Source organism: Anas acuta, chromosome 1 (genome assembly GCF_963932015.1).
Source record: "Anas acuta chromosome 1, bAnaAcu1.1, whole genome shotgun sequence".
NCBI lineage: Eukaryota > Metazoa > Chordata > Aves > Anseriformes > Anatidae > Anas > Anas acuta.
The window spans coordinates 145286404-145310936 of record NC_088979.1 but is presented as its reverse complement, the minus strand read 5'-3'; the positions used below and the strand labels follow the sequence as shown (position 1 = coordinate 145310936).

At 37.7% G+C, this 24533-nt stretch overlaps 1 protein-coding gene across 2 annotated transcripts in view; it reads right to left on the bottom strand.

The window, feature by feature from the left end:
• Positions 1 to 24533, bottom strand: part of KDM7A (lysine demethylase 7A) — a 61608-nt gene that overhangs the window by 21332 nt on the left and 15743 nt on the right. For both annotated transcript variants that reach the window (XM_068663314.1, XM_068663322.1), the window contains exons 2-10: positions 15140 to 15225; positions 11789 to 11906; positions 9811 to 9971; positions 8264 to 8405; positions 7809 to 7995; positions 7164 to 7326; positions 5114 to 5201; positions 4254 to 4360; positions 1211 to 1302 (exon numbers count right to left, since the gene is read on the bottom strand). In XM_068663314.1, coding sequence (XP_068519415.1) covers positions 1211 to 1302; positions 4254 to 4360; positions 5114 to 5201; positions 7164 to 7326; positions 7809 to 7995; positions 8264 to 8405; positions 9811 to 9971; positions 11789 to 11906; positions 15140 to 15225 — 1144 coding nt within the window. The remainder of the gene's footprint in view (positions 1 to 1210; positions 1303 to 4253; positions 4361 to 5113; positions 5202 to 7163; positions 7327 to 7808; positions 7996 to 8263; positions 8406 to 9810; positions 9972 to 11788; positions 11907 to 15139; positions 15226 to 24533) is intronic.

The window sequence follows — 24533 nt, the reverse complement described above, 5'->3', positions numbered from 1 at the left end:
CAGAGTATTAGTCAAACCATTTAATTAAATGCTAGACACTACACTACACAGACACAATGATACTATCCTACGGCAATCTATAAAACAGGAATTCCAATCCAACTTCAAGTAAAAATAAGGATTTATATAGGTTATGTTTCTTGTTTATCAAGTTAGATTAATCAGCTTGCTTATTTTCTATGCCATGGATGCAGAGATAGCTTGGATTCACAGACGGTTTAATATCTTAGGCACAACCTCCTGTAAATACTGCTATACTGCTTGCTAGCAGGACTTGACCCAGAATGACACACCGGAGAACCAATTCTGAGGTGTTACAGTTGTACCTTTCCTTGACCCTCTGTAATCAGTAATGCTATACAGGCTGGACTTGAGCTGATTACACATAGTGTTAACCACCTCTACATTTACACCTCGTCATCAGTTCCATGAAGCTTACTATGCTGGATGCAGCTTTGTGTGAATAGGACAACAAACTAGAATTAATAAGCTCAGTCAGAACCAAACTGACCATCTGAACAGCATTTCCTAGAAGCACAGGTTCCAAAAGGGCTCATTAGCTCAGACACTTAAAAAAAAAAAAAAAAACACAAATGGAGTTAAGGCCTGGTCCAGTGCTTTGCCAAAACAAATAAGCCTTCCTAGAGAGCAGAGCACCAGCAAAGCCAGCACAGAAAACGTATTAATGATTTTACAAGCCAACAAATGTTCAGGAGGGACAGTACTCAACAACCAAAGTCAATATCCTCCTCGATCTCAACTGACTCTTCAGCAATATAGGTGTACCTAACATGTGCTCTCCAAAGCACTGACATTAATGGAAAATCCAAATATCAGGGCATTCCAACCTTCCATTGCCTCAGATGAGGATGAATTGACTGTATAAACAGACCTATTAGAAAAAACTCCCACTGGCTTATCTTCAAGGATTCTTATCCCATACTGGGGTGAAGCATGATTCTGTTTCTATCAGCTACAATACAAGAGCTTATTCATTAACTTAAAAAGACTTCATTAGCATCAGTCATAGAAAATTGTCATGATGACTCTTCCCCAGATCAGCAGCACATACTTTCACTCTCCATAGAGTCTTTCAGTACTCACTAATGGAAAAAAATCTTAAATATGAGGACACAAACCTTCACTTTTTTCTAAATCAAAACAGAGTTCACTAAAATAGCAAACAAAATCACCTTACTCTCTTACTTACCTCTTTTTTCATCCATAATTTTAAAGCAGTAAGTAAAGCCTTCACTCCTTGCACTAAATAGCTTGGGGGCTGGAAACCATCTTCCCTCAGTTCTAAAAAGGATACAGATAATAATTTAGAAATGCACTAAGTGAAAACAGTAGAATGATACCCACAGCCAACAAAGTTGTCGTTATGAAACAGCCCAAGAAAAGGAAAAATTGTGCAAGCAAGTGAAATACTACATCCTGTACTTGCATGCATAATGTAACAAAAACAAACAAATAAACAAAACCCACAACCTCACAACCTAAAGTGATTCTACATAACATCTTTTTTTCTTGGCTTCTTCTTGGGCAATTTAGAAATTTTACAACATACTACACTTCAATTGGAATAAAACAGACCTATAATGTAGAAGAAAAATGATATTTGAAGAAACAAATAATCTGTTTTGTTCAGAAGTATTTTAGTCAATGTGGACCAGAGGTACATAGGATGGGATGCATCTCTCAATTGGAATTCCTACTGCTTATTCCCATAGATACAGCAAATGGCTCACACTTTAATACCAGAGTTCTCCTTCTTAGTGTACATCATTTTTGCTCCAAAGTAAGAGTGGGTAAAGAGAAGAAATACAACACTCTGCTACAAAAACTGTTGCTGTTAAGAAAGCTGGTGCTCCCAAGTGATTACAATTCCTTTTAAAATTTCCCTTTTCCTTCATGGGAAAAAGGAAGAGAAAAGACAAATCCTCCAGAAAGTTAAGAGTAGAGTGCAGACTCTTCCTATGCTCCTGAAAAATATTTCCTGCTGTCAGTAAGAAAAGAATATGCCCTAGAACTATTTTTTTCTTTTTATTCCTTTAAAAAAATACACTAATAAAGCTATGTATTAGTCCAGTGGCAGAAAAAGGAAAATTCTGCTACTTAACAGCTGTTCTTCTCTCCAGTGTGCCTCCTACTTTTTAAAGGGTGTGAGAAGGAGTGGCGGGCCTTTGAGCTGCAGCAGGAGTCTTTCTGCCCACTAGCTGACTCAGTAAAATTTTGAGAATACAATGCAGCACCACAGACTGGGCTTTTTTATTTTTTTTAGCTGCAGTAAAAAATAAAAAAGGACTGTGTTACATAAGAATAATTAAAACTAATCAGCATTGTACAGATGAAAAAGTCACAGAATTATTCTAAGTCACTAGAGCTATAGAGTAAAGTTTAGGTGAATGCCACAACACTTACAGCACCAGAATATACTTTTTACCAATGAAAAGACAAAATCAAAAGATTTATGACTCTTTGTTATCCTTTCATAAAAAGAAGCAGAAAAACACAGTGCACTGATTTTGCTAACTGATGTGAATTTCACAAAGTACTGCTAACAACCATGTGTTCAATGCATTACAAGCTGGTAGTTGCTATTACCTTTCACAGGCTGAACTGGTACCATCCCTTATTTTAAAAACAAAGGATTCTGACTGGTAAACACGTGATCTATGTAAGTCTTGATGCCAAAACCCAACATAATCATCACACTAGCCATGAAGGCTTCAATTCTGATTTTTCATTATAGGTTTATAGATCTTAGTACTTTTCTGCAGCAAAATAACCTGTTAAGCCACAGCTTAAAAATAACATGAAAATATGCTTCATGACCCTCCCTTAAGAACCACATCACAAAAGGCTCCTAGTATATCTACTCAAGTAAGGAGGAGCATAATAAAAGAGGGAAACATGTAGAGATGAAACATGTATTTAACTAGATTACTTAGAAAGATCTATCCCACGGATCTTCCAGCAGAAATATAGCTCCTATATCTTCTGTCATGTTTGTAAATTTTAAATACTCAGGTGTGAGACCAACAAAAGCAAACTTTCAAGAAGAAAACAATCTTTCTTGGAAGAAAAAAAAAATCTTTAAGTTTGTTTGGTTAAATTTCTGAGTTGTTTTAATTTCATCCAGAAACTCTAAATACTCATTTAGGAAACTAGAGTTGTTCAACGCCTTCATTTGCTGAAAGAAGAACAGATCATTTTCAAGGTTTTTACCTTAGAATAAGGTTTTGTGAGTGCTGTTTTAAAGCAAACACTGAATTCAGCAATATCCTCTCCGAAGGTTTATTTCTCTCCTTTGAAATATGGTATTTATTAATAAGATTAAGCAGAGCTGGCAGAGGGCAAGATATTTTACGCAAAAGAAGGTGAAGTCAGGCATTCTCTCAACCTCAATTACACAGGGGTATAGATATACAGGTTAAAGGACTAGATGAGGAAGTTTGGAAAGGACTGTGAACTGTCAAGAACAAAAGCCTGTTGAGATGTCTACTGATAAACATCAGTATAAATGATTTAACACTGCTCATAAGAACCGATACATCTTACAAAAATCCTCATGGTTGCCTTCCCCTTAACAAGAAAGGGCAGAAGACATCAGGTAGTTTGACTGAAAAGGTCCAAGGAAATTGTAAAGGTGCAAGAAAACCTTTACATTCAACTTTGAAGTCACCAAGAAGCAGTCCACAGGCATAAACTAATGGGATCATTTAGAGCCTATTGTTTGCTGAAAGGAGAGAAAGGCTACCAAAGGGTATTCAAGACCTTAAGCAACACACTGAAATAACTTTCATATCTGCCTTAAGAAGACCTTGTCAGATAATGGAAAATTAATCCTATCTGGCTGATAGCCTAATTACACTGTGCCAGAATCTCAGATATTCTAGATCATCAGGACAGAGTATCTTCATTGACCAGATACACCATTAGCATTGAATGAAAAGCACTAATAAACAATTCAAAGGTGTCAGTAGCATGCTACAAAACGTTCGTTACACACATCACTGCCTACTCTAAGAATTCTGCACAGAGCAAGTTACCCTAGAAAGCTTGTACTAAGAACTGCTGAATCTAGAACTGTACCAGTGCAGTATTTACCAAAATCTTTTTAAATACAGATCTGGTTTTCAAAAAAAAAAAGTTTCACCTGTTCTCATAGCAGTAACACAATTTTCTCCACTGTCACCTGAACAAAAGAGCAGACATATGTATATCTCTCAAAATTGGACAAAAATTACCTTTTAATGTTTCCAGTAAGTTTTTGGCCACAAACCAACAGATGGCTTCAAAGAAAGGAAATTTGAAAAGATCTGGGGTTTTTAGCCTCTTCTCCATTTCATAACACCTGAACAAACAGAAATATCATTTAAAAACATTCACTTTATCTAATTTATTATTTAAGCATGTAATCATTCAAATTGATATAACGTCCAAAATAAAATAAAATAGGCACGGTCATGTTAAATAAAAGAAGTACCACAAATTTAAATCCCAACAAGACCACAGACAAGATTCAATTCTGGTCTCATCCAGGCTCTGACCTTATCAAGTTTGACTGCTGCACTTCTAAGAATAAAGTTGGACTTCATAAAACTAGGATACAAACCCAGTGTGTGATCTTTTAACAGATGGAATTTTATCAGGATTCCACTGTAATAAATAAAAACAATATGTTTAGAAGACAGCTCCACATCTTGGACAAAAACTAAACACAGCTGCCCTTTGAGCAATGCTGACTTGAGGATGCTCATTTCAACTCAGTGTTGCACACCTGGGCTTGCTCAGCTTTGGTTTACTTGCTTATACTAATCACCAAAGTATGGTGGGGAGAGGGATTTTTGTTGTGGTGGTGTTTTTGTTTTTTGTTGTTTATTTGTTTTTTTAATTAAATTCGTGCATATCCTTCATTTTACTTTTAAAACAAGCTTTGCAGAAGTGAAACAAGAGTATGTTGGGCTTAGTCTAACTGAAAATGCCACTACTGTCTGTTTTGAGAGCCTGTACCCATCTGATCCTGGTTACAAGCATGAAGAAAAGTATCTATCAGAAAAAATATCCTACTTACTGAGGAAAAGGTATAGTAACAGTCGAGACTAACCTGAGCTGCATGCCAATATTGAGGTTGTGCAAAAAATTTCCTCCAAAAGCCATACAATCCTGAGATGTGAGCACAGCATGAATCCAGCCTGAAATGAAAGATTCAGAAACTTAATAAATACATATAAATTATTTTAAGAAAGATTGTTTTTAAATACTTGTGTGTACGCACTAAAAATCATTTAAAATATTGTATGTTGAACTAAAAAAAGCAAATTAGTATTCTGCACTAGGAAAAAATAATCTTGATTTTAACAACATGTAATTTAGAAAGTGTTTCAGAAATCTAATGGAAATGTAGTTTTCTAAAGGAGTTACAAGCAGATAAGGCCTTTAAGACATTTTGACTGGGTGGGAGCTGGGGGTGGAAGAGGGGGAAAGACAGAACACCACTGATTTTTTAAGTGAAAAGTACCCAAAGTTTCCTTTCCAATCAGCAATAATAAGTTACTGTGGGGAAAAAAAAAAAAAAAAAAAAAAAGCATGCTGAACAATAGAGTAATAAAAGTAAAAAATAAAATATATTACTTTCCATGTTTACATGTTTCTTACAGTAACTGAAAAAAATTGCACCTTTAAAAAAAATTTGCAACTTTAAAAAAAAAAGTAATTTAGCAATACTGAGTTTTTTCTACTAGGAATTCAGAAATAGTTCTATAAATTATTCCCAGTGTAGCCATTCTAATTTTAGTGAAACTAATGATCAATTTAAAACCCCGTCTAGGTACTCTGACTATACTAATTTGTCACGTATTTGAAATATTGTCCTCATGAACTCAACAATTCAGCATGGCAAAGCATGGCCAACATTACACTATCAATCTGATTACCACTCAATAATTTCAATTAAGTATACAAACGAACATATCGGCTTCCTAATTAAAAATGGTTGCATTTAAATTTTACACTGTGCAGTTTTAACAGTAATAAACTAATACAGAGTTCCCTTTTCCAAGGCTTTTTCTGATTTTACCTGCATACAGAACTTTCTGTATTCAACAACAGACCAGCTGGCCACACATTTGGAGATTAGCCCATGGTTTAACTGAGCAAAGGCAACATGTACAAACAAAGAAAGCTCCTCAACTTGATGCAAGATCAGCCCAAATCACAAGCAACTATGCCATGCCCTCATTCAGCTAAAACCAACCAGTTCTAGTTGCTGTGGTACCACATACCAAAAGACCTGAAACTAGTAGCTATGCTGAATAACCAACATAGCTACTATGTTGCCTTCAAATGAAATTACAGAATGGAATATAAAAGACTGAAGGGGACAATAGCAGAAGCAATCTAAGGATTGGTGTTTGTGTTTGTTGTTGTTGTTTGTTTTAAACAAATTAAATTGTTGTTTGTTTTAAATTAATATTATAAATTGCTTTGTTTTATTTCTGTTGTTTAAAAAGTGCAATGAAATGTAGAGTGCCTCGTATTTCCAATTGCATTTTGCATTTGTCAGTATGGTTTTAATTTTTCACTCATCACAGTAGACGAATACCTCTGACTCTTCATGGAGGATGTGTATTTCAATCCTACCCTACATGTTCCCCCAGACACTGACTAAAACAACAGTAAAGCCACATAGTATATCTTGAACAGAACAATATGACTGTTATTTAAGAACAATATCTTTAACAATATTTAAATAACTCTCAAGAGCCTCCCAGTAGGTGGTATTCTTCTATATGCAACATTAATTTTAAATCACAACTCTACTCCAAACATATTACAGAGATTACAAAATAGTTATGACATTCACTACCATCAGGATATCCATCCTACCAAGCAGGAACAGCAAAAATGCATTTCAGTAGAGATAAGATTTTTTTGAAGCCTTTAATCAGCCTTACAGAATTTTTCTTTTTTTTTTTTAACATTTGTCTCAAAAGCTGGCATCATTGTTTGGGTCTTATTCCATACTCCAACTCCTTTCTTCATTCATTCAGAAATTCAGAATAAACCAATTATTGATAATGTAACGTGTCATTTAAGATACCCTTAATAATGGTAATTAAATATGCTATGTCCTAGTAATAATTGTAAAATCTTACCTGTTGGAACAAATAAAGTGTGTCCTTGCTTTACAACACATTTGTAACATTTGTCAACCTTGTCCCCAAAATATACTTCACTTTGGGTGACAGATGAGCTCCAAGACTCATAGAGAGCCAAATTTTCATCAGTGGGCTTGATCAAATAGAAGATCTTCTCACCCTATTAAATAAAAACATCAAATAAATAAATATATGTCCTTTTGGAGGCACAGTACTACCTCTGAGTTATTTGCAACAAAAGCAACTGATTGACCAGTGTCACAGCTGCAATTGTCCAAAAACTTAATTAATAGTACAGTAACCAACTGGGGGGGGCGGGAGGGGAGAAGAACGGGCATGCATTTTGTGATGTGAAAAACACCCAACAATGTCATTCATTTTCATTTATTTTTTAATACTAAAACCTCACTATACCATCTACCGGTCTATTAAAATAGTCAACCAAACAATTATAGTCTAGAAATCACCAACAGCATGATAAATTAAAAGCATGAAAACAAGACATCAACTTCACTCTCACTTTCCAGCTCCTCCTTTGCCTGCTAAGAAAAATCATTCTTAACAGGCAATAATGCCATAGAAGAAAGCTGCACACTGAGTAAATTGTGTTTCATACAGTTATAAATCGAGAAGCCTTCATACCCAGAGAACATGGTACCAAACTGAAGTTCCTCCGAAATCGATATGAAAATCAGTATAGCTGTCCTGGACACCCATCAAGCAATACTTCTGAACAAAAGGCTTAGGGAAGACAGAATCATCTGGCCAATAATTTTCCACCCATGAAAGCTTTCTGGCAATATCTGGTACTTCCACTAATTCAGACATCCTTTAAAGAAAAAAAAAATATATATACATAAATAAGATCAAGAGTAAGTGCCCCTCTTTTTAAATGACAACATTAAATGTTTGCTTCCTACAGAGTTATTACTTATGAATTAGTAAAAATGTTTTATACCCATATTACATCACAGTAGCTGTCTACATAAAATATGAAGCCTCTTATCTTTAACACTAGAGACATTATATTCCTACACACAGTGTTCACCTTAGTGAAAACCACTTCCTACATTCAAGGAACTGAAGTCAATACTCACTTTGTGTCCGAGAACTCCAGGCTGATCACGTTCAATACTTTTGGTCGGTCAGGATTTGTGAAATATTTAATATAATTATGGAGCTTCATTTTGCTGTCTGCTTGTCTTGCTACATCTATTACATCTATCACTTTGTCACCACCTGTGAAAGACAAGATGACTTTCTTAATCCTACCACAGATAAAAACAGCTGTTCTAGATGCAGCTTTTATCAATATATTTCTGTACAAATACTCCACTATCGTTAGCATTCTCATAGAACAAGGACAGATTGGTATAAACCAGCTTTAATGTGTCTAGCTTTAATTGTTACAGTCAGCAAAGGACAGAACTGAAAAAAGTCTAAAGATAACTACTCTTTCTTGCGGTTAACCAAAAAAAAAAAAAAGGAGCAATACAGAATCACTGCAACTTTTTTTTACTTTTTTTTTTTTAAATAAAAAAAGGAAAGAAATTGGTTTTGTGGCTGTCACTGGAAAGACTAGTGTGGAGAATGTTATCAAGGCAGATCTCTTCCTCACTCTTCCTTTTAATCGTAACCACAGTTCTTGAATCTATAACACAAGGACCATTGAGAATTCTTTACAAATAATAGATCTTCCTTCAACTGCACTAAACTTCTGCCATAATTAGCGGATAGCTTTTTATATTGGAAACCATGCAGGTACTCTGTTGTAAACATTTTACACTCTTCCCCCCCAGCTTATCTTCTAAGCACAGTCTGATTTAATTGAATTAAGCCATAAGGCAAGCTTAATTTCTAAATACAACAAGAATTTGTTTACATTAGACATATTTTCAAGTGAAATCTGTAGAAATAGGCAAGCAAGAAGCAACCTTTAGCCAAGAGAAAGGAGTAATGACAAAATTATAACCGTAACTGAATTATGTCTATTTAGTTATACACGAATCAAATTTGACAATTCATTCTGGAATGAAGAAATGAGTGCATCTAGATGCACACTATATTTACTTGAAAATTCCAAGTTAATAGCATCTTGACAAATCCTACCTAGAACAATTTTATTTCAGTTTTCTTATTTTTAATTTCAAAACCAGAAAAGTAAATCTGCAGCATTCCAATTTTGTTCCTGAACTGAAGAACCTGGCAGGTCAAAATATAGGCATACTAATGAAATGAACAAATTTCCAAAAGATTGATTTAGTATGGAAACACCAATTCACTGAGCCCAAAACATTAAGTTTTGCAGTAGTCTGACCACTGATTAATCTTCATCGACCCTAACAGTGATTCATTCAATTCTCAAAAACTGAACAATCTTGTAGCAGAACAAAAACATGCTCTGTTTAGCTTGCACCAAAATTAACACTTCTGAAAGTTGAGAAGTAATGGTGTACTCCTGTCACAAACCTACCACAAACAAAATTCAAATCAGTAGCCTTAATTGTACTCTTTGCCAACCCTCTGGTTAGAAGCATTCAATTTATAGTATATATTTAGCATTCTAGAAGCTCTTATAATCATGCAAATATTTATTTTACTTTAAAAACAGGATCATTTGCACATATTCCACAGTGACCCTTACCTACATAGCGTTCCACATCTAAGACAGAGAAAGTTGGCGGAGGAAGTCTGAGCCCCAGACCATCTAATTTTGCAACCATTATGGGAACATCAAACCCATGCTTCTCCAAGTATCTTTGTGTCAGCTGGCTTCCATGCATTTTCAAAATTACTTCATCAGCACTAACAGAAAGAAATAATGGAATATTAGCAGAAGAGCATCCAAGCACTACTAAAAAAAAAATAATCATGTCACAGTTTGGGGGAGGACAGGTTGGAATGGCTGCATTTGAATCCAAAAGAATTGGACCCAGTATTACCATCAAACTAAACATTAAACTGAAAGACAAGGACAACAATATAAACCAGTAAGGAATCAGTTATTGTCAAGCATAACCTGGGAAGTCACAGTCCTTCTATGCGATTGAACACAGTCATTTAAGAGGATGAGAAAAAGGAATTCTCCCCAAAAAAATAAAAAATACAACAATAATGTTAATGTTAACAACAACAACAGAGAGTCCTTTAAAGAGTTAAAAGCCATACAGAGAGTTAATACAGAGTTAGTATAGAGAGCCATAAAGAGTTAAAACCCATACGTCTACAGTGAAAAAGACAGCCATAGACTGATTGAGATGATTTCTGTTACAAACAATTTTCTCCACTTTCCTCTAAAGCATGAGAGAATGGGTAGGCTAGAGCACATGTAAATGTGCTTTGTTATCTGGAATGAAATTGAGGAGTAATTACCCAATCTCTCCTTTCCTGGACTAGAGGAATAGACAGTATTCTGACAGTTCAGGCACATAAAAAGAAAAGTAAACGTCAACCACTCTTGCTGCTGCACCCACACTGCCTTACAGAGGCATCTAGATAGACTGGAGCACTGGACAATCATCAACAACGTGAAGTTCAACAAAGGTAAATGCCAGATGCTGCCCCTAGGACAGAGTAATGTCAGACACAGGTACAGACTAGAGCAGAATGGCTGGAGAGCAGCCCTGCAGAAATGGACCTAGGGGTGCTGGTTGCCAGCAGACTCAACATGAGCCAGCAGCGTGCCCTGGCAGCCAGAAGGAAAAGCTGTATTTTTGGATACATCAGACACAGCATAGCCAGCAGGTCCAAAGAAGGGAATCACCTGCTACGTTCAGCATTGGTGCAGCCTCACCTTGAACACTGTGTAGAGTTCTGCACTCCACAATATAAAAAGGATGTTACGATACTTGAAAGCACCCAGAGGAGGGCAACAGGGCTGGTAAAAGGGCTGGAATACATGTCCTGTGAGAAGAGGCTGAGAACACTTGTGTTGTCTAGTTGGGAAAAAAAAAAAAAAGCTGAGAGGCGACCTTATGGCTCTCTGCAAATCCCTGAGGAGAGGAAGTGGAGCAAGAGGTGCCGGTCTCTGCTCCCTGAGAACTGATGACAAGGTGCAAGGGAATGGCACAGAGCTGCACAAGAGGAGATTCAGACGGGACATGAGGGAAAATTTCTTTACTGTGAGGGTAGCCGAAGACTGGAATATGCTTCCTAGCCCGGTGGTTGATGCCCCAGGCCTGTCAGCGTTCAAGAGGCATTTGGACAATGCCCACAATAACATGTTTTAACTTTTGGTTAGCCCTGAAGCTCAGACAGTTGGGCTAGATGAGCTTTGAAGGTTCCTTCCAATTGAATTATTCTATTTTATTCTCAAAGAAAGAGAAACAAAACCAAAAGAAAAGCAAACTCAACAGCCATCACCCTGTAGCAGCCCTGACTGACAACATAGCCCAGTGCAAAACTGAACAGGGGAAGCTACTGCATGAAAGGTCGAATTTATCCACCTGAAAAAGGGACTCAGTGTTTCAGATGGGGAGGGTGGGATAGGAGGAGGAAGTAATAATCCTAGGCCTTAATTTTCTGAAGCAGGGAAATGTTATTCACCTTCTCGAAGACATACTCAGCCCACTAAGTTTCTCTATTTTTTTTTTTCACTGAAATGTTTAAGTGAGCTTCTGTACCTTGGAAAGGAACGAGCCCGCAGCTGTTTAACGAAGGTCCGCGTTCCAGCCTGCACCGGTTTGGAGCCATCATCCAACTCTGTGTAGTCATGTCTGTGCCAGTTCCTCCTCTTTTTCACTAAAAGTTTCAGAAGGATTAAACTTTGAGTTAGTTAAATCAGATGCCAAAGGTTAGCAGTCATTCTATCAGTGAGCCAGACATGCTTCAGACACATAGCTGAGATTAACAAACCTTATTGGTTACGCAGGTGACACCCTACCTATTGCAACAAATGAAATCTTCAGAAGAGCTGACAATGACCATTTGGACTTCTAGAGCTCCTCCCATCTACAACATCAGTGCGCATTATACACAAAGACTCAAAATCCCATACTGAGTGCAACATAAATAAACAGCAACAACATGAAGATCGTTCAAACCTAAAGAGTAAATCAACAAAACTCAAATTTTGATTTCCTAAATATCCGGGTTTTATTTTTAATAAACAGAAGAATCCAACCTCTTCAAGATCCTATAGACTTTGTTTTATGCATTAGTACAGAATTAACAGAACCTAATCCCATTGTGCTATCTCTCCATATGAAACAAGACAACCCTGATTTTATCCACTGCTTATCTTACCATAACAATTTGGGGTATAAGGTGTTTTGGCAGGTACAACCTTTACTATGCAAGCACAATGCATATAATGCAAGCATTGTGCCCCAAAACAATGAAATTCTGAGTTGCTCTAAACTGGTATTCTCCATCACAAAATAATAGTAAAGAACAAAGAATAAGTTACTGTTCTATTACAATTTGGGGAACCTGAGAATCCAAAAGCAACTAAATTGCGTTTTTAACATCTCATTATACTTAAAGGGCCAAGGAAAATTAAAAACTAGACATTCACATAAAATTTGGTGTGTTGGTCTCCCATTGAAAAATGACAGATAATCAAATCAGGATGTTTTTTTGTTTGGTTGGTTGGGTTTTTTTTTGGTTGAAATACAAAAAGAAATTGATCAATACTTCTGTATTAGTTAATTTGATTTTTACATCTAACTATATAGTAGATTTCTTTTAATTACTGGAGCTCCTACATAATTAATTTTGTACGATAGTGAATCTAAATCCACTTGGATGAGTGTATGTTTCTCGTATATTCTTGCAGGTTTTTTTGGTTGGTTGGTTGTTTTTTTCACGGTGTCATTTTATTAGGTGGGATTATATATGTGCCTAAATTACAGATATGCTTGTCCTCTTAAATTGAACACAGTTGAATTCTGGTCTCTTCCACAACTCCTTTAGACAAAGGGGTTTTAGACTATGAAGCAGTAAATAAAAGATGTCTTTACTTCTACATATAATTGCATACACCTCAAGCACTGTGAAGCATTGTTGCAACATTTGGAGTCAAGAAACATTATCCGTCTCTCTCAACATTAAAACATGCTGAAGTCCAAACCACAAACCATCCTAGATTTGATTCTGACAACTTAGCTGAGTACAATTAATAAAATTACAAATTAAGATATATTTCAACATATCACCTCTGCTTGGGTTGATAAGCCTGAAGCTTCTAATAAATCTAGATGTACCCACTTCAGGCAATATGATGTAGTACGGATAATTTTTACTACAGATTCTTGTCTTTTAAAAGACTTCCAACACAGAAATGACTCAAATTGCTGCAGGTGAAACACAGCTGGCATTAGAAGCCTTTGCATTAAAAAAAAAAAAAAAATATATTCACAGGAATCAACAGGATGATGAAGCACACTAGCTCTGTCAAATCAACAAAAGAAAAAAGTTCCAAACTCTCTATTTTTTTTTTAGTTTTTGCAAAGCCTGATATGTACCCCCTTCCACTCTTTCTCCCAGCTTCTCTATTCCACAGGGAAAAAAAAAATAGGCAGAAAGGTGGGAAAAGAAATGGCTGATATTCGTACTCTTATTTACAAGAGACACATACAGTGTTTTAGCTGAAAGAGTTCACCAGAACAGTAAGAACTACAAGCAAGTACATTTATCTTACTTTTCAGGCCCTAACCTGAAGGTAGCTAATATTGAAGGTATTAAATATAACCTACACACAAAATACATATTATACAACATATATTAATTGCATAAATAAGTGAAATTAATCACTTCATTCATAGTCCACAGAACTACCAGTGAAGGTGCAGTGGTTTCAAAATTATAGCTTCTAAATGGTAAAGTGAATTCAGCTTTGTAATGATTCTAGATCCTGAGGTGGCTGTAAACCATTAGGTGGTCTTCAAGCAAAGAAAAAAATATATATGAAAAAACACAAATGACAACATAGTGCTTGGACACTAAGCACATACGGACATTTTTCGTGTTAGTGCGTAAGAAACACAGTGCATATAGTTTCTCAGGTTTGAACATAGAAACTTAATTCATTGCTGGACAGGTGAAATTCATTTTTACATTACTTTCTTTTGAGAACAGAAGTCATGCTGAAAAATCTAGGGAATTAGATAGAGCAGTGCCCTTGCAGTAGTTACAGAAAGACAAAAAACATTTTCTTCAGAAGTGAAATGTTATCTTTCCACTTCAGATCTCTATAGTGAATGTATCTACTGATAGAACCAAAGAGGTCTGTCTCTCTTGCCACTGCTTCATAGTCTCTTCTAGTAGCTCACAAAATTCCTTGCGGAATTTGGTGGGAACACATTTACTAATCGGATACCTGGAATTCAGAGCAGGGTAAGTCTCAAGGACATAGAAGAAAAGTAAGACAGCAAGCTCCAGTTCTCAAATTTCACCGGATTGTTGTGACACATACTCCTTAATCATCAAGAAAGGTAAGAAAGCCACCTTTTTTATTTTCTCAAGGTTGCTTTCCTAGGTACGAGGATTTTCATGATTAAAATACAAAATAGTGAGCAGTCTTTTGGAACTTTTTTTTTCTTTTTTTGAAGTAGCATGTAATATGTACAGTAGGAGAAAGCATCACTACCTGTACTTGACTTTTTTTTTTTTTTAATGATTCCCTAACTTTTGGTCTCTCTCTCTCTCTCTGTCAAGTACAGATTGTTTTCTTCTAGCTCTGCACACTTTGATTTCTCTAATATACAGCTGTGGTTTATATTTTATTCTATCTTCATCTTCAGATCAAGGAACCTCTCTCAAAAAAAGACAGCTTGTAGGTTTTGTTATTGAGATTGTTGTTGTTTTTTTATCAGTTCAAAGTTTGTCACACAGAACCAGTACCTCCTAAATAATCAAAGTCATCTTGAACATCTCTCTAAACAGTCTTTTTCAACAGCACTTCAAGAAAAGAGACATTAAAAATATAAAATAAATATATGTGAATAATATATATCTGAATAACCCATACTTACTTAGAGAAGGTCCATGGAGAATTGCACAGTTGGGACAATGGTACAGATCAATGTCAACAGCATGATGCTCCTCTACCCCAACACAGCTGCAATAGTATTTTTAAAATGTTAATGAGAATACATACAAGATTTATCTTTCAAGCCAAAAAATAATTACATCTTACGTCTTTACCAGAATATGCTTAGTCTACAAAATCACGAGATACCAAATTATCTCAACTACTAGGCTGCCACATAAATTTTGAGTAACAGTTTGTTTACCTCTGAACTGAGAATGCCATTAAAAAAAACAAACAAACAAACAAACAAAGGAAAAGAAAACAAGAATTAAGCTCCTTTAAAAATTACCCCATAATACACATCACTGCCCTCTACCCCCTCTCCCAAGGCTTTGATCCTGATTACAGTAAACAGTGTACACAAAATCATTCTATCAATTCTCTTTATAAAAGCTATAATTTAAAGAAAAAAAAATCTGAAACCTACGTGTTGCCAATTTCTATAAGATAACATGGATTTTTTTTTCATTTATTTCTGCAAAAAGTATATAACAAACTCCTACCCCAATAGGAGTGTTTCTGTGATTTCAAAAATCACATTTGTAGTAATGTTTTCCTTGTAAAATTTTTTCCCAGATAAACCAGTCAAAGTGGGATTAAAGTTGAAGATCTTTATAACAGTCATGAGAAAATATCTATTCTATTATCTCAATAACTGTATTTTAAAGCCAAAAGGAAGTCAATCTATCGGTAGATCAAATAACTAGAGATTAATTGGAGAAGCCATGCCTTTGCACAGAGTTCACAAAACACAAATCCCTACTTGCTGGTAGAATCTGACTCCTGACAGACTTCTCTCTCTCAAAAGTTCATTGAAGCTTAGAAAAATGCTGACTTCATAATAGGGAAACAAGACTGCAATGTTAATTTTTTTACACCACAATTACATCTTTCCATTTAACGCATTCTAGGAACATGAGAACTTAAACACTACTCCATTCAAGTAACCCACTTCATCTCAAAAGTGTAACAACAGCCTGAACATTGAAGCTTTGAAATGGCCCAGCTACAGTAAGTCTTCGCCCTAGCAACCTAGTGCCAAAACTGATGACATGATCCAGAAAATATCAGCTAAACAACTGCTAAAACAACACGCTAAATAGTCTAGCATTCAAAGCGTACCAATGAGCAAGTCAAATCTGAAACTAAAAAGCATCTCTCAATGAGAAGCACATCATTCTGAATTCTTTGTGAGCAGCTTCAGCTGGTTCTTCTACTTAGCCATTCACTAAACAGCACATGAAATTAAGGTTATATAACTTTTTGTGTGTACTATTCTAAAATCTGAATATAAAGCTCAGCTGCCAAATATGTTTCATCCATAATTATTTCAATATTTTGCATCTTTTTAAGATACAACTACAGAAATTATTACATGATTCAGCTGACATATAAACAGAAACAAAGGCAAAAGCAATCTTTAAAAATGCTTATCCAATTTCTTTTTGCTTATATGCTCTCTCCTTTGATAGAATTGACGAGTGATTCAATCCTATTATTATAAGAAAAACTGTTTTAAAATATACACTCCAAAAGTCCCAAATCAGAAGGCTGGTTTATGCATACACTTGAGAATCTCACTATTTAAGCTAAATTTCTGATTTCCAAACAGCTGAAGATATTTGCGTTGTACTGTATGTTGCTGAGATTTGCATAATTATTCAATGAAGCACTGCTCCACTCCACGTAAAGATTTCACATACTCCCTTTATTTCTTTTTCTTGGTGTAGATCTAACTTGGTCATCACCATCCCAGCCAGATTATCTTGCTGACTAACAGTAAGAACTTTAGAGAGTATAGCAATAGTTCCTTCAAGCTTTGATACCTGCTTGTCATATTCTGTTTAAGAGCATTAACTTTATTGGCTCTTACAAAATATTACAGATAACCTGAAAATAAAGCAGAAATTCTTTTAAATACTAAGCACTTCCCCTGACTCGCTTAAGCCCACACCTTTTCCTGAAGGCACCACGGGCTTTGTGTACAGACGGGTGATACTGGAGGGGGATTATACCAGTTGGAACAGCCGCTCAATAAAGAAGCCAACAATTTCAACCTGTGATTTGTGCTCAAAGCTCAGAACTAACTGGCAAGGCAAAACACTACGTGGGAGGTGCAGGAAGGGAATATACCAGCGGATACCTGACTGACACAAAGGGCAAAGGAGGATCCAGCACCCGCAAGAACAAGTGCTGACAAGGATGCCACAGCAGGTATCAATCACATACAGCACCATAAGTCACTTTCCTGAGTCTCTTTCTGCAACATGCACAGACAAATGTGACATTAATCATTTCGGCTACCAGTGAACAATCAATTACTGTGATAAGTGCAACTTCAGACCTGAAGTATCAAAGCAAGGTCACTACGAGAGAGCACAGGGCCTGAAAAGCATTAGCATACTCAAACAGTAACACTCCCAATCCACTGGATGCTTTCCTGAATGAAATACCGTTATTATCCTTCACCTCTCCACCCATTTGGGTTGAAATGTCTTCAGTATATATTACCTAGTTTTTGAATTGCTCATCTCCTGCAGGAAGGCTGTAGACTAATCCTCAAGTATCAAGGCAAGGTCAGCAAGAGGTAGCAGAAGAATCTGGTAAGTAATATTTTTTTTCCACACAAAAGAACATGCCCATTCCTGGCAAGTGAAGAAATCCTTGACTACTCAAAGTTCAAGGAACCAGTTGTCCAGACTTAAGTCTCATGAGAAAGCAAGTGGCTTGGCTTTAGTCTGAACTTCTCATTTGACCGTTCAAATTCTAGGTATACGAAAGCAGCACACATAAATCAAAAACAACCAGAAGAGGACTGTCCAACATACACAATAGCTACTAATGGATCATTGCTTTTAAGTAAAGGGCAAGTAAGTCTTCTTTCACTTAAGAAAAGAACCTACAAATGCTGTTCTCTACTGTAGCATTGCTATTTATTTAGATGTCAGTAGATAAGATGAGTACAGATAATTTTGAATGGTGGATTCAACAATTTCATGATTGGGCTAGAATGCCTTGTAGGAAGAAATTACTGAAGTCCAGTACCTTTTGTATTAGGTTTATGTGGCAAGGTTTTGGTAGAGGGAAGCTGCAGAGGTGACCTCTGTGAGCAGAGCCCAGCAGCTGCCCCACATTAGCAAAGAGCCAGCTCCAGCTAGCTCCATCCCACTGCTGACCAGAGCTGAGGGACATGGGCAGCACCTCTGAGAGAACATAATTCAAGAAGGGAAAAACCTGCTGTGCAACAGCAGCTGGGAGAGAGGAGTGAGAAAAATGTGAGAGAAAAAAAAATGTGAGAGAAGCAGCTGTGCAGCCCCCAGGTCAGTGCAGCAGGAGGGCAGGGGGTGCTCCAGGCAGGCAGCAGCAGTTCTCCTGCAGCCTGTGCAGGGAGAGGCCCCTGGTGTCCCCCTGCAGCCCATGGGTCCCACATGGAGCAGATCTCCACGCTGCAGCCTGTGGAGGAGCCCCTGGTGGAGCAGGTGGCTGTGGCCTGGAGGAGGCTGTGGCCCATGGAGAGCCCCCGCAGGAGCAGGCCCCGGGCCGGAGCTGCAGCCCATGGAGAGGAGCCCACTCAGGAGCAGGGGGGCTGGGGGGAGCTGCTGCCCACCCGTGGGGGACCCGTGCTGGGGCAGCTTGCTCCTGGGGGATGGACCCTGTGGCACGGAGCCGTGTGGGAGCAGTTCTTGAAGAGCTGCTGCCTGTGGGCAGCTCCCACAGGACCAGTTCGGGAAGGATGGCATCCCCTGGGAAGGACCCCCACAGGGAGCAGGGGCAGAGAGAGACCATGGAGGAGCGGCAGAGACAAAGTGTCCAGGACTGACTGCAGCAGTCATTCCCCATTCCCCTGCATCACTCTGGGGAAGGAGGTAGAATAGGGTGGATGGGAGGGAAGGTGCTTTTGAGTTTCTCACTGCTCAAGTCTGCCACTGACAGGCAATAAATTACATAAATCTCCCTATGCTGAGCCTGCTTTGCCCATAATAGTAATTGGTGAACAATCTCCCTGTCCTTCTCAACCCAGAAGCTGTTCTTTTCATCCTATTTTCTCAACCTGTTGTTTTTGTTTTTTTTGGGGGGGGGAGTGAGTGAGCAGAGTGGTAGAGCTTGTCTACCTACCCATATGAAACCACCACACCTTTACAGGAAGCACTGTCCCTGAAGACTCATGGTTGCACAAACCCATCCAAGGCATTCTCCTTTGCTACAGCAGCACAGCGTTGGTGGATCAAGTATCAGACCCAGGCCAGTCACCTGAAGGACTACTGCACCTTCAAGATCTAATAGGTGCTTACTCAAACTGTTCTTGCTTTTTCCTTTTCACTGCTTTTAATATTATCAAGCACATCCATAGCATTTTGGATATTGCTTAACTGCTGTTGTTGGTCTAATTGAAAGAATCCTGGTTTCAGCAGGAAAAAAAGAAACATAAGACAAAGCACTCTTGATTCAAGACTTTATTTTCACATACCCTTTATAAGAGATAATCACGTGAAAAGCTATCTTATTAAAAGACTACATACTCTACAGTTATATAAAATTTCAAGTGTAAAAGGGAATGAATGCAAATCTTGTATTCATTCTTGCTAATATGTTTAGACACAATACCTTCTTTCTTTTCCAAGCTGTAAAATTACTAAAAATTGTTTTTTCAAAGATACACTTATACTGTCCCTGAATAAATACTGCGGGTACTCTTCTTTTTCTTTCTCCGCTATCCTATTTCTGAGCAAGAACTCAGCACATCCTCTTCTTCAACTCCCCCTTACATTGACACCCACAAGCTTCTGTTGCTATGTCTCAGAAAGCACTTGCAGGCATTATCTGGTACAAGGAAGAAGAAAAAGCACACATCTTGACATGCAGCAGGAAAAAAAAAATCAACAAAAATGCTGGAACAGATGAAAAATACTAGGGCTATTACAGCATGTTCCCCATTATTAGGAATGCAGGGCTATAGACAATTACTAGGGGTATAGGCTTTTCACCCACTGACTCCTGCTCACTACATGGAAGAGCAGATCCCCAAATCCTTTTTTGATTTCCAGTTTGCCTCCAAAAGAGCTGAGAAGATGTATAGACAGTGAGTCCCTACTGTGCCTTACCAGGAATGAGAAAAAGAATACTTCTTGAGGTAGCAGAGATCGATTAGTAATGCGACAACCTTATTGTCCAAAAACTGTAGTGACTACTTCGGGGTACGATTTCTCAGAATATTAAACTGAGCATGGCTGTTACTCCGAAGAAAAAGGTCCCAACCTGCCTCCCACAACTGCCTGACCATGGACTCCCCCCTATGTCTGTCACCAGATCTAACCACCAGGCAGCCACGCATCAAGTCAGCTCAGCAAGCTGATCCGTGGCAAGTTAGCCCTCGCTCAACTCCCTTTTTCAAACAGACTTTAGAAACCCTGACAATAAGAGTCTTAAACATAAGTATATAACTCAAGTGTTATCAGTTACAGCAATACCTTGCTATTTACCAAACAAAAACTTAATTGTATTTTTAAGACATAGAATCATAGAATCATAGAATATTCTGAGTTGGAAGGGACCCTTAAGGATCATCAAGTCCAACTCTTGACACCGCACAGGTCTACCCAAAAGTTCAGACCATGTGACTAAGTGCACAGTCCAATCTCTTCTTAAATTCAGACAGGCTCGGTGCAGTGACCACTTCCCTGGGGAGCCTGTTCCAGTGTGCAACCACCCTCTCTGTGAAGAACCCCCTCCTGATGTCAAGCCTAAACTTCCCCTGCCTCAGCTTAACCCCGTTCCCGCGGGTCCTGTCGCTGGTGTTAATGGAGAAAAGGTCTCCTGCCTCTCGACACCCCCTTACGAGGAAGTTGTAGACTGCGATGAGGTCTCCCCTCAGCCTCCTCTTCTCCAGGCTGAACAGGCCCAGTGCCCTCAGCCGTTCCTCGTACGTCTTCCCCTCCAGGCCTTTCACCATCTTCGTAGCCCTCCTCTGGACACTCTCCAACAGTTTCATGTCCTTTTTATACTGTGGTGCCCAGAACTGCACACAGTACTCGAGGTGAGGCCGCACCAGCGCAGAGTAGAGCGGGACAATCACCTCCCTCGACCTACTATGACATGTTATTTGAAAACACTGCTTTATTTCATCTCCAACCTATTTTGGCTTTCTAAAAATGACTGCTCAACAATAGGAAAGAGATGTCACTTGAGCAATCTTAGGCTGAAAATACACACACATTGGATTGTACCAGGCCTTACTAATAAATTTCAAATCACAGATGAGAGATATTCCTATTAAAATACTGAGCAAAGAACTACCTAAGTGGCAGGCACATACTACAGTAAACTTTTCCGTTTACAAGGCCTGCAGTTGCTGCCTTCAGTTCTTCATACTTGAGGTTAACAAAACCCAAAATACTATTGCCTTAATTCTCAAAATTAATTAGCCAAGGTGCAAGTTATGCAAAGAATGGCTTTGCATACCCCATCCCAAGAATGCAAAGAGACTCATTCTTACCCAGCAAGGCGATGGGGTACAAAGTCAATTTGGCAAACTTTAATTTTCTGTTTAGTCATTAACTAAAGCCTATACTATGCAAGTGGCACATACACTATGTCACGTAGGCAATATTTACAGGATAAAACAACAAAAGTACTAAAGATGTCACTGCCATAACTAAATAGTTCTCTGGTACTTCTGAAGCCACAACTGTTACTCCTTCTTGGAAGATATGAAGGTAATTAATTCGTAATAGAAGATGAAGTCAGTGTGACAGTACTGTTGTCAGACTAGATGTCAGACTACTGTAGAACAAAAGGAAGGAGAGTCTAAAACTCAAAATAAATGTGGTAATCTTTTAAACAAATGAACCTCAAGCGCCAGCTACATATTTTCCCTTCTTCAAAATGCACGTAGTTGCATACATAAATATGAACATGCAATAATAAAACTGACCAAAATGCAAATCCACATGGAAATGTGGAAAGAACCACCAGCTTCCTCTTCGTCTTACCATGATAAGCATGGCAACAACTCTGGAATCACAATGGGAATTGTAATTTTAGGCTTATGCAGGGACTTACTCTGATAATTAAACAATTTGAAAGAAAGTATTTGAGCTTTTATTTTCTCCATATTTATTCATTTTCCAAAGCAAAGTATGTTTTAAGGGGAACTATTCCTACAAGCACATTTCAAATAGAATGCATAAATACACTATTTAAAAAGAAAAAAAAAATCTAAAAAAGAAAAATATTTATCTCTAGCAAGTATTCCTTCTCTTAGTGCTACCACTTTTCTCCAGAAAATACTTTTTCGTACAACAACCTCAAGAATAATGCTGCATGCCACTAACACACAACTCTGCCCCTCTTTGATTGCTCAGACATCTTTCAGTCTTATGAGATCTTCCTCTAGATTAATCATTACATCACACGCTAAAAATATAAACATTCATTATATAGATTTAGTATTCCCTAATGTAATTGATCCCTGTTCCTTTTAAATTAAGTAGTGTTTCTCTCATGTGATGTGTCACAGTAATGCAAACACGCGGATAGGTAATGATCTATTTTAATTTCCAAAGGCTCTCCAGTGATCAGACTTTCTGGACATCCAGAATCAAAACCTGAAGTTTGATACCCATGGTAGTGCCATCCTCACAGCAGACACTTTTAATGCCAACACTCAAGCGCATTCTTCCATTGAGAAAGAAAATCAATATAAATAGTTTCTCTTTGAAGTACCACAGCTTTTCATTCACCCAAAGCACAGAAGCTAAAATAAAGAAAAATCTGCAAGTGACAGCTTGTCAAAGAAAGCTCAGCTCCACAGAACGGATTCTGAAAAGCAGAAATGTAAAAGGGAAGCCACCAGCAATGGAACAAAGCTATCTAGTTACATAACAATATAGGTTCGGGTACGGGTACACAAAACCTTCCACCTACATTTAGGGATGTATTCAACATAACCACCATGGGACCTAAAACCTCAGGGAAACAACATTAAAGTATGTTATTTGCACACTGATTCTTCTATTTTGTAATTCCAGTCCAATCAGAAAATGAATTGCTAAGTTTTTGAGAGTGAATATAAACCAGATCTTTGGAAACGTGTATCAGTACAATTAAATTGCTACATTGAAGTAAAGAGAGAAAGGACCCCTACTTTCATAACATACTTTGACAACTGTGTGTTTAGTATAATCAGCATAATCATGTGTCCAATCATCTATGCTTATGAAAAAGTTATGTGGAAAACTGATTTTCCATACAATGATTTTGTAACTATTACAAATTGGGGCAGGGTTCATGCTGCAGTCAAAATAAGTACAGGCTCGGGATTTCTAAAGAACTCCACATGCAAAAATGTACACCAACGGCAAATAACCTTTTCATTACCAGATAGGAGCGCCAGGAGAAGACACACCGTCTTACTGCCACGGATTACATGCAGCAGCTTTATGAGAGAAGTACTTTTGCTAGTAATGACTGTGATAAGGCAGAGTTAACATCACTGAAGTACTTGGGATGTATCCCTTCTGTTTAGTATCATCCATTAAGCACACAATTTCTCTCTCCTTCTTATGCAATAAGAGATTTCTGCTTATTCTTCCCAACTATACCAATCGCGTTAAGCTGCTTTAAAAGAGTATTTACAGTTCATTTTTGTCCCCATCCTTTTGAAAACATTGTTTCACAGAAATGAAGGTCTGAAGGAACCTAGATCATTTACTGTAGATTTATCAAAATAAGCTGCCTCAATAAAATCAGAAAAATCACATTTAAGTAAACTACAGCAGACCTCAAAACTAAACAGTACATCAGTGAAAGCCAGGAGAAAAAGGCCTTTAAAAGCTGCAGTGGTGTTTGAAGGCTTTATTTCAGTGTGAAAGTGATTAGATGAGATAAACCAGGATGACACCAGCAAGTGAATCATGACATATGATTTATAGGAAAGCAAGGAAAAGAAGCCTACATCAATCTGACCTGAAGAGCATCTCTTCAGCACTAGCCATCACCTCAGGAGTCCAGGACTGCCCTCTGCTGCAGCTCTCATTCCCACCTGCCCCCATTGCCCCCCCAGTATGGCCAGCCTGACACACCACAGCAGAGGGAAACCAGTTGCCTGGTCTTACAGATCTGCTAAGGGGTGGCGTCTAAAGCAACTGCTAGAAGCATGATGAAGTAAATGAACGCCATCCTGCCCTCCCCACAACTGATGCAGGGAAAAAACAAAGGCATTAAGATTGGATTTAAGTAATTCTAGGAAGATTGGTGTCCCAATTCATTTGACCACCATCAATATGAAGTTTCAGTTCTCTTTAGTGGCAGTTTTTAACAGCTTTGTTCTCCTGGTA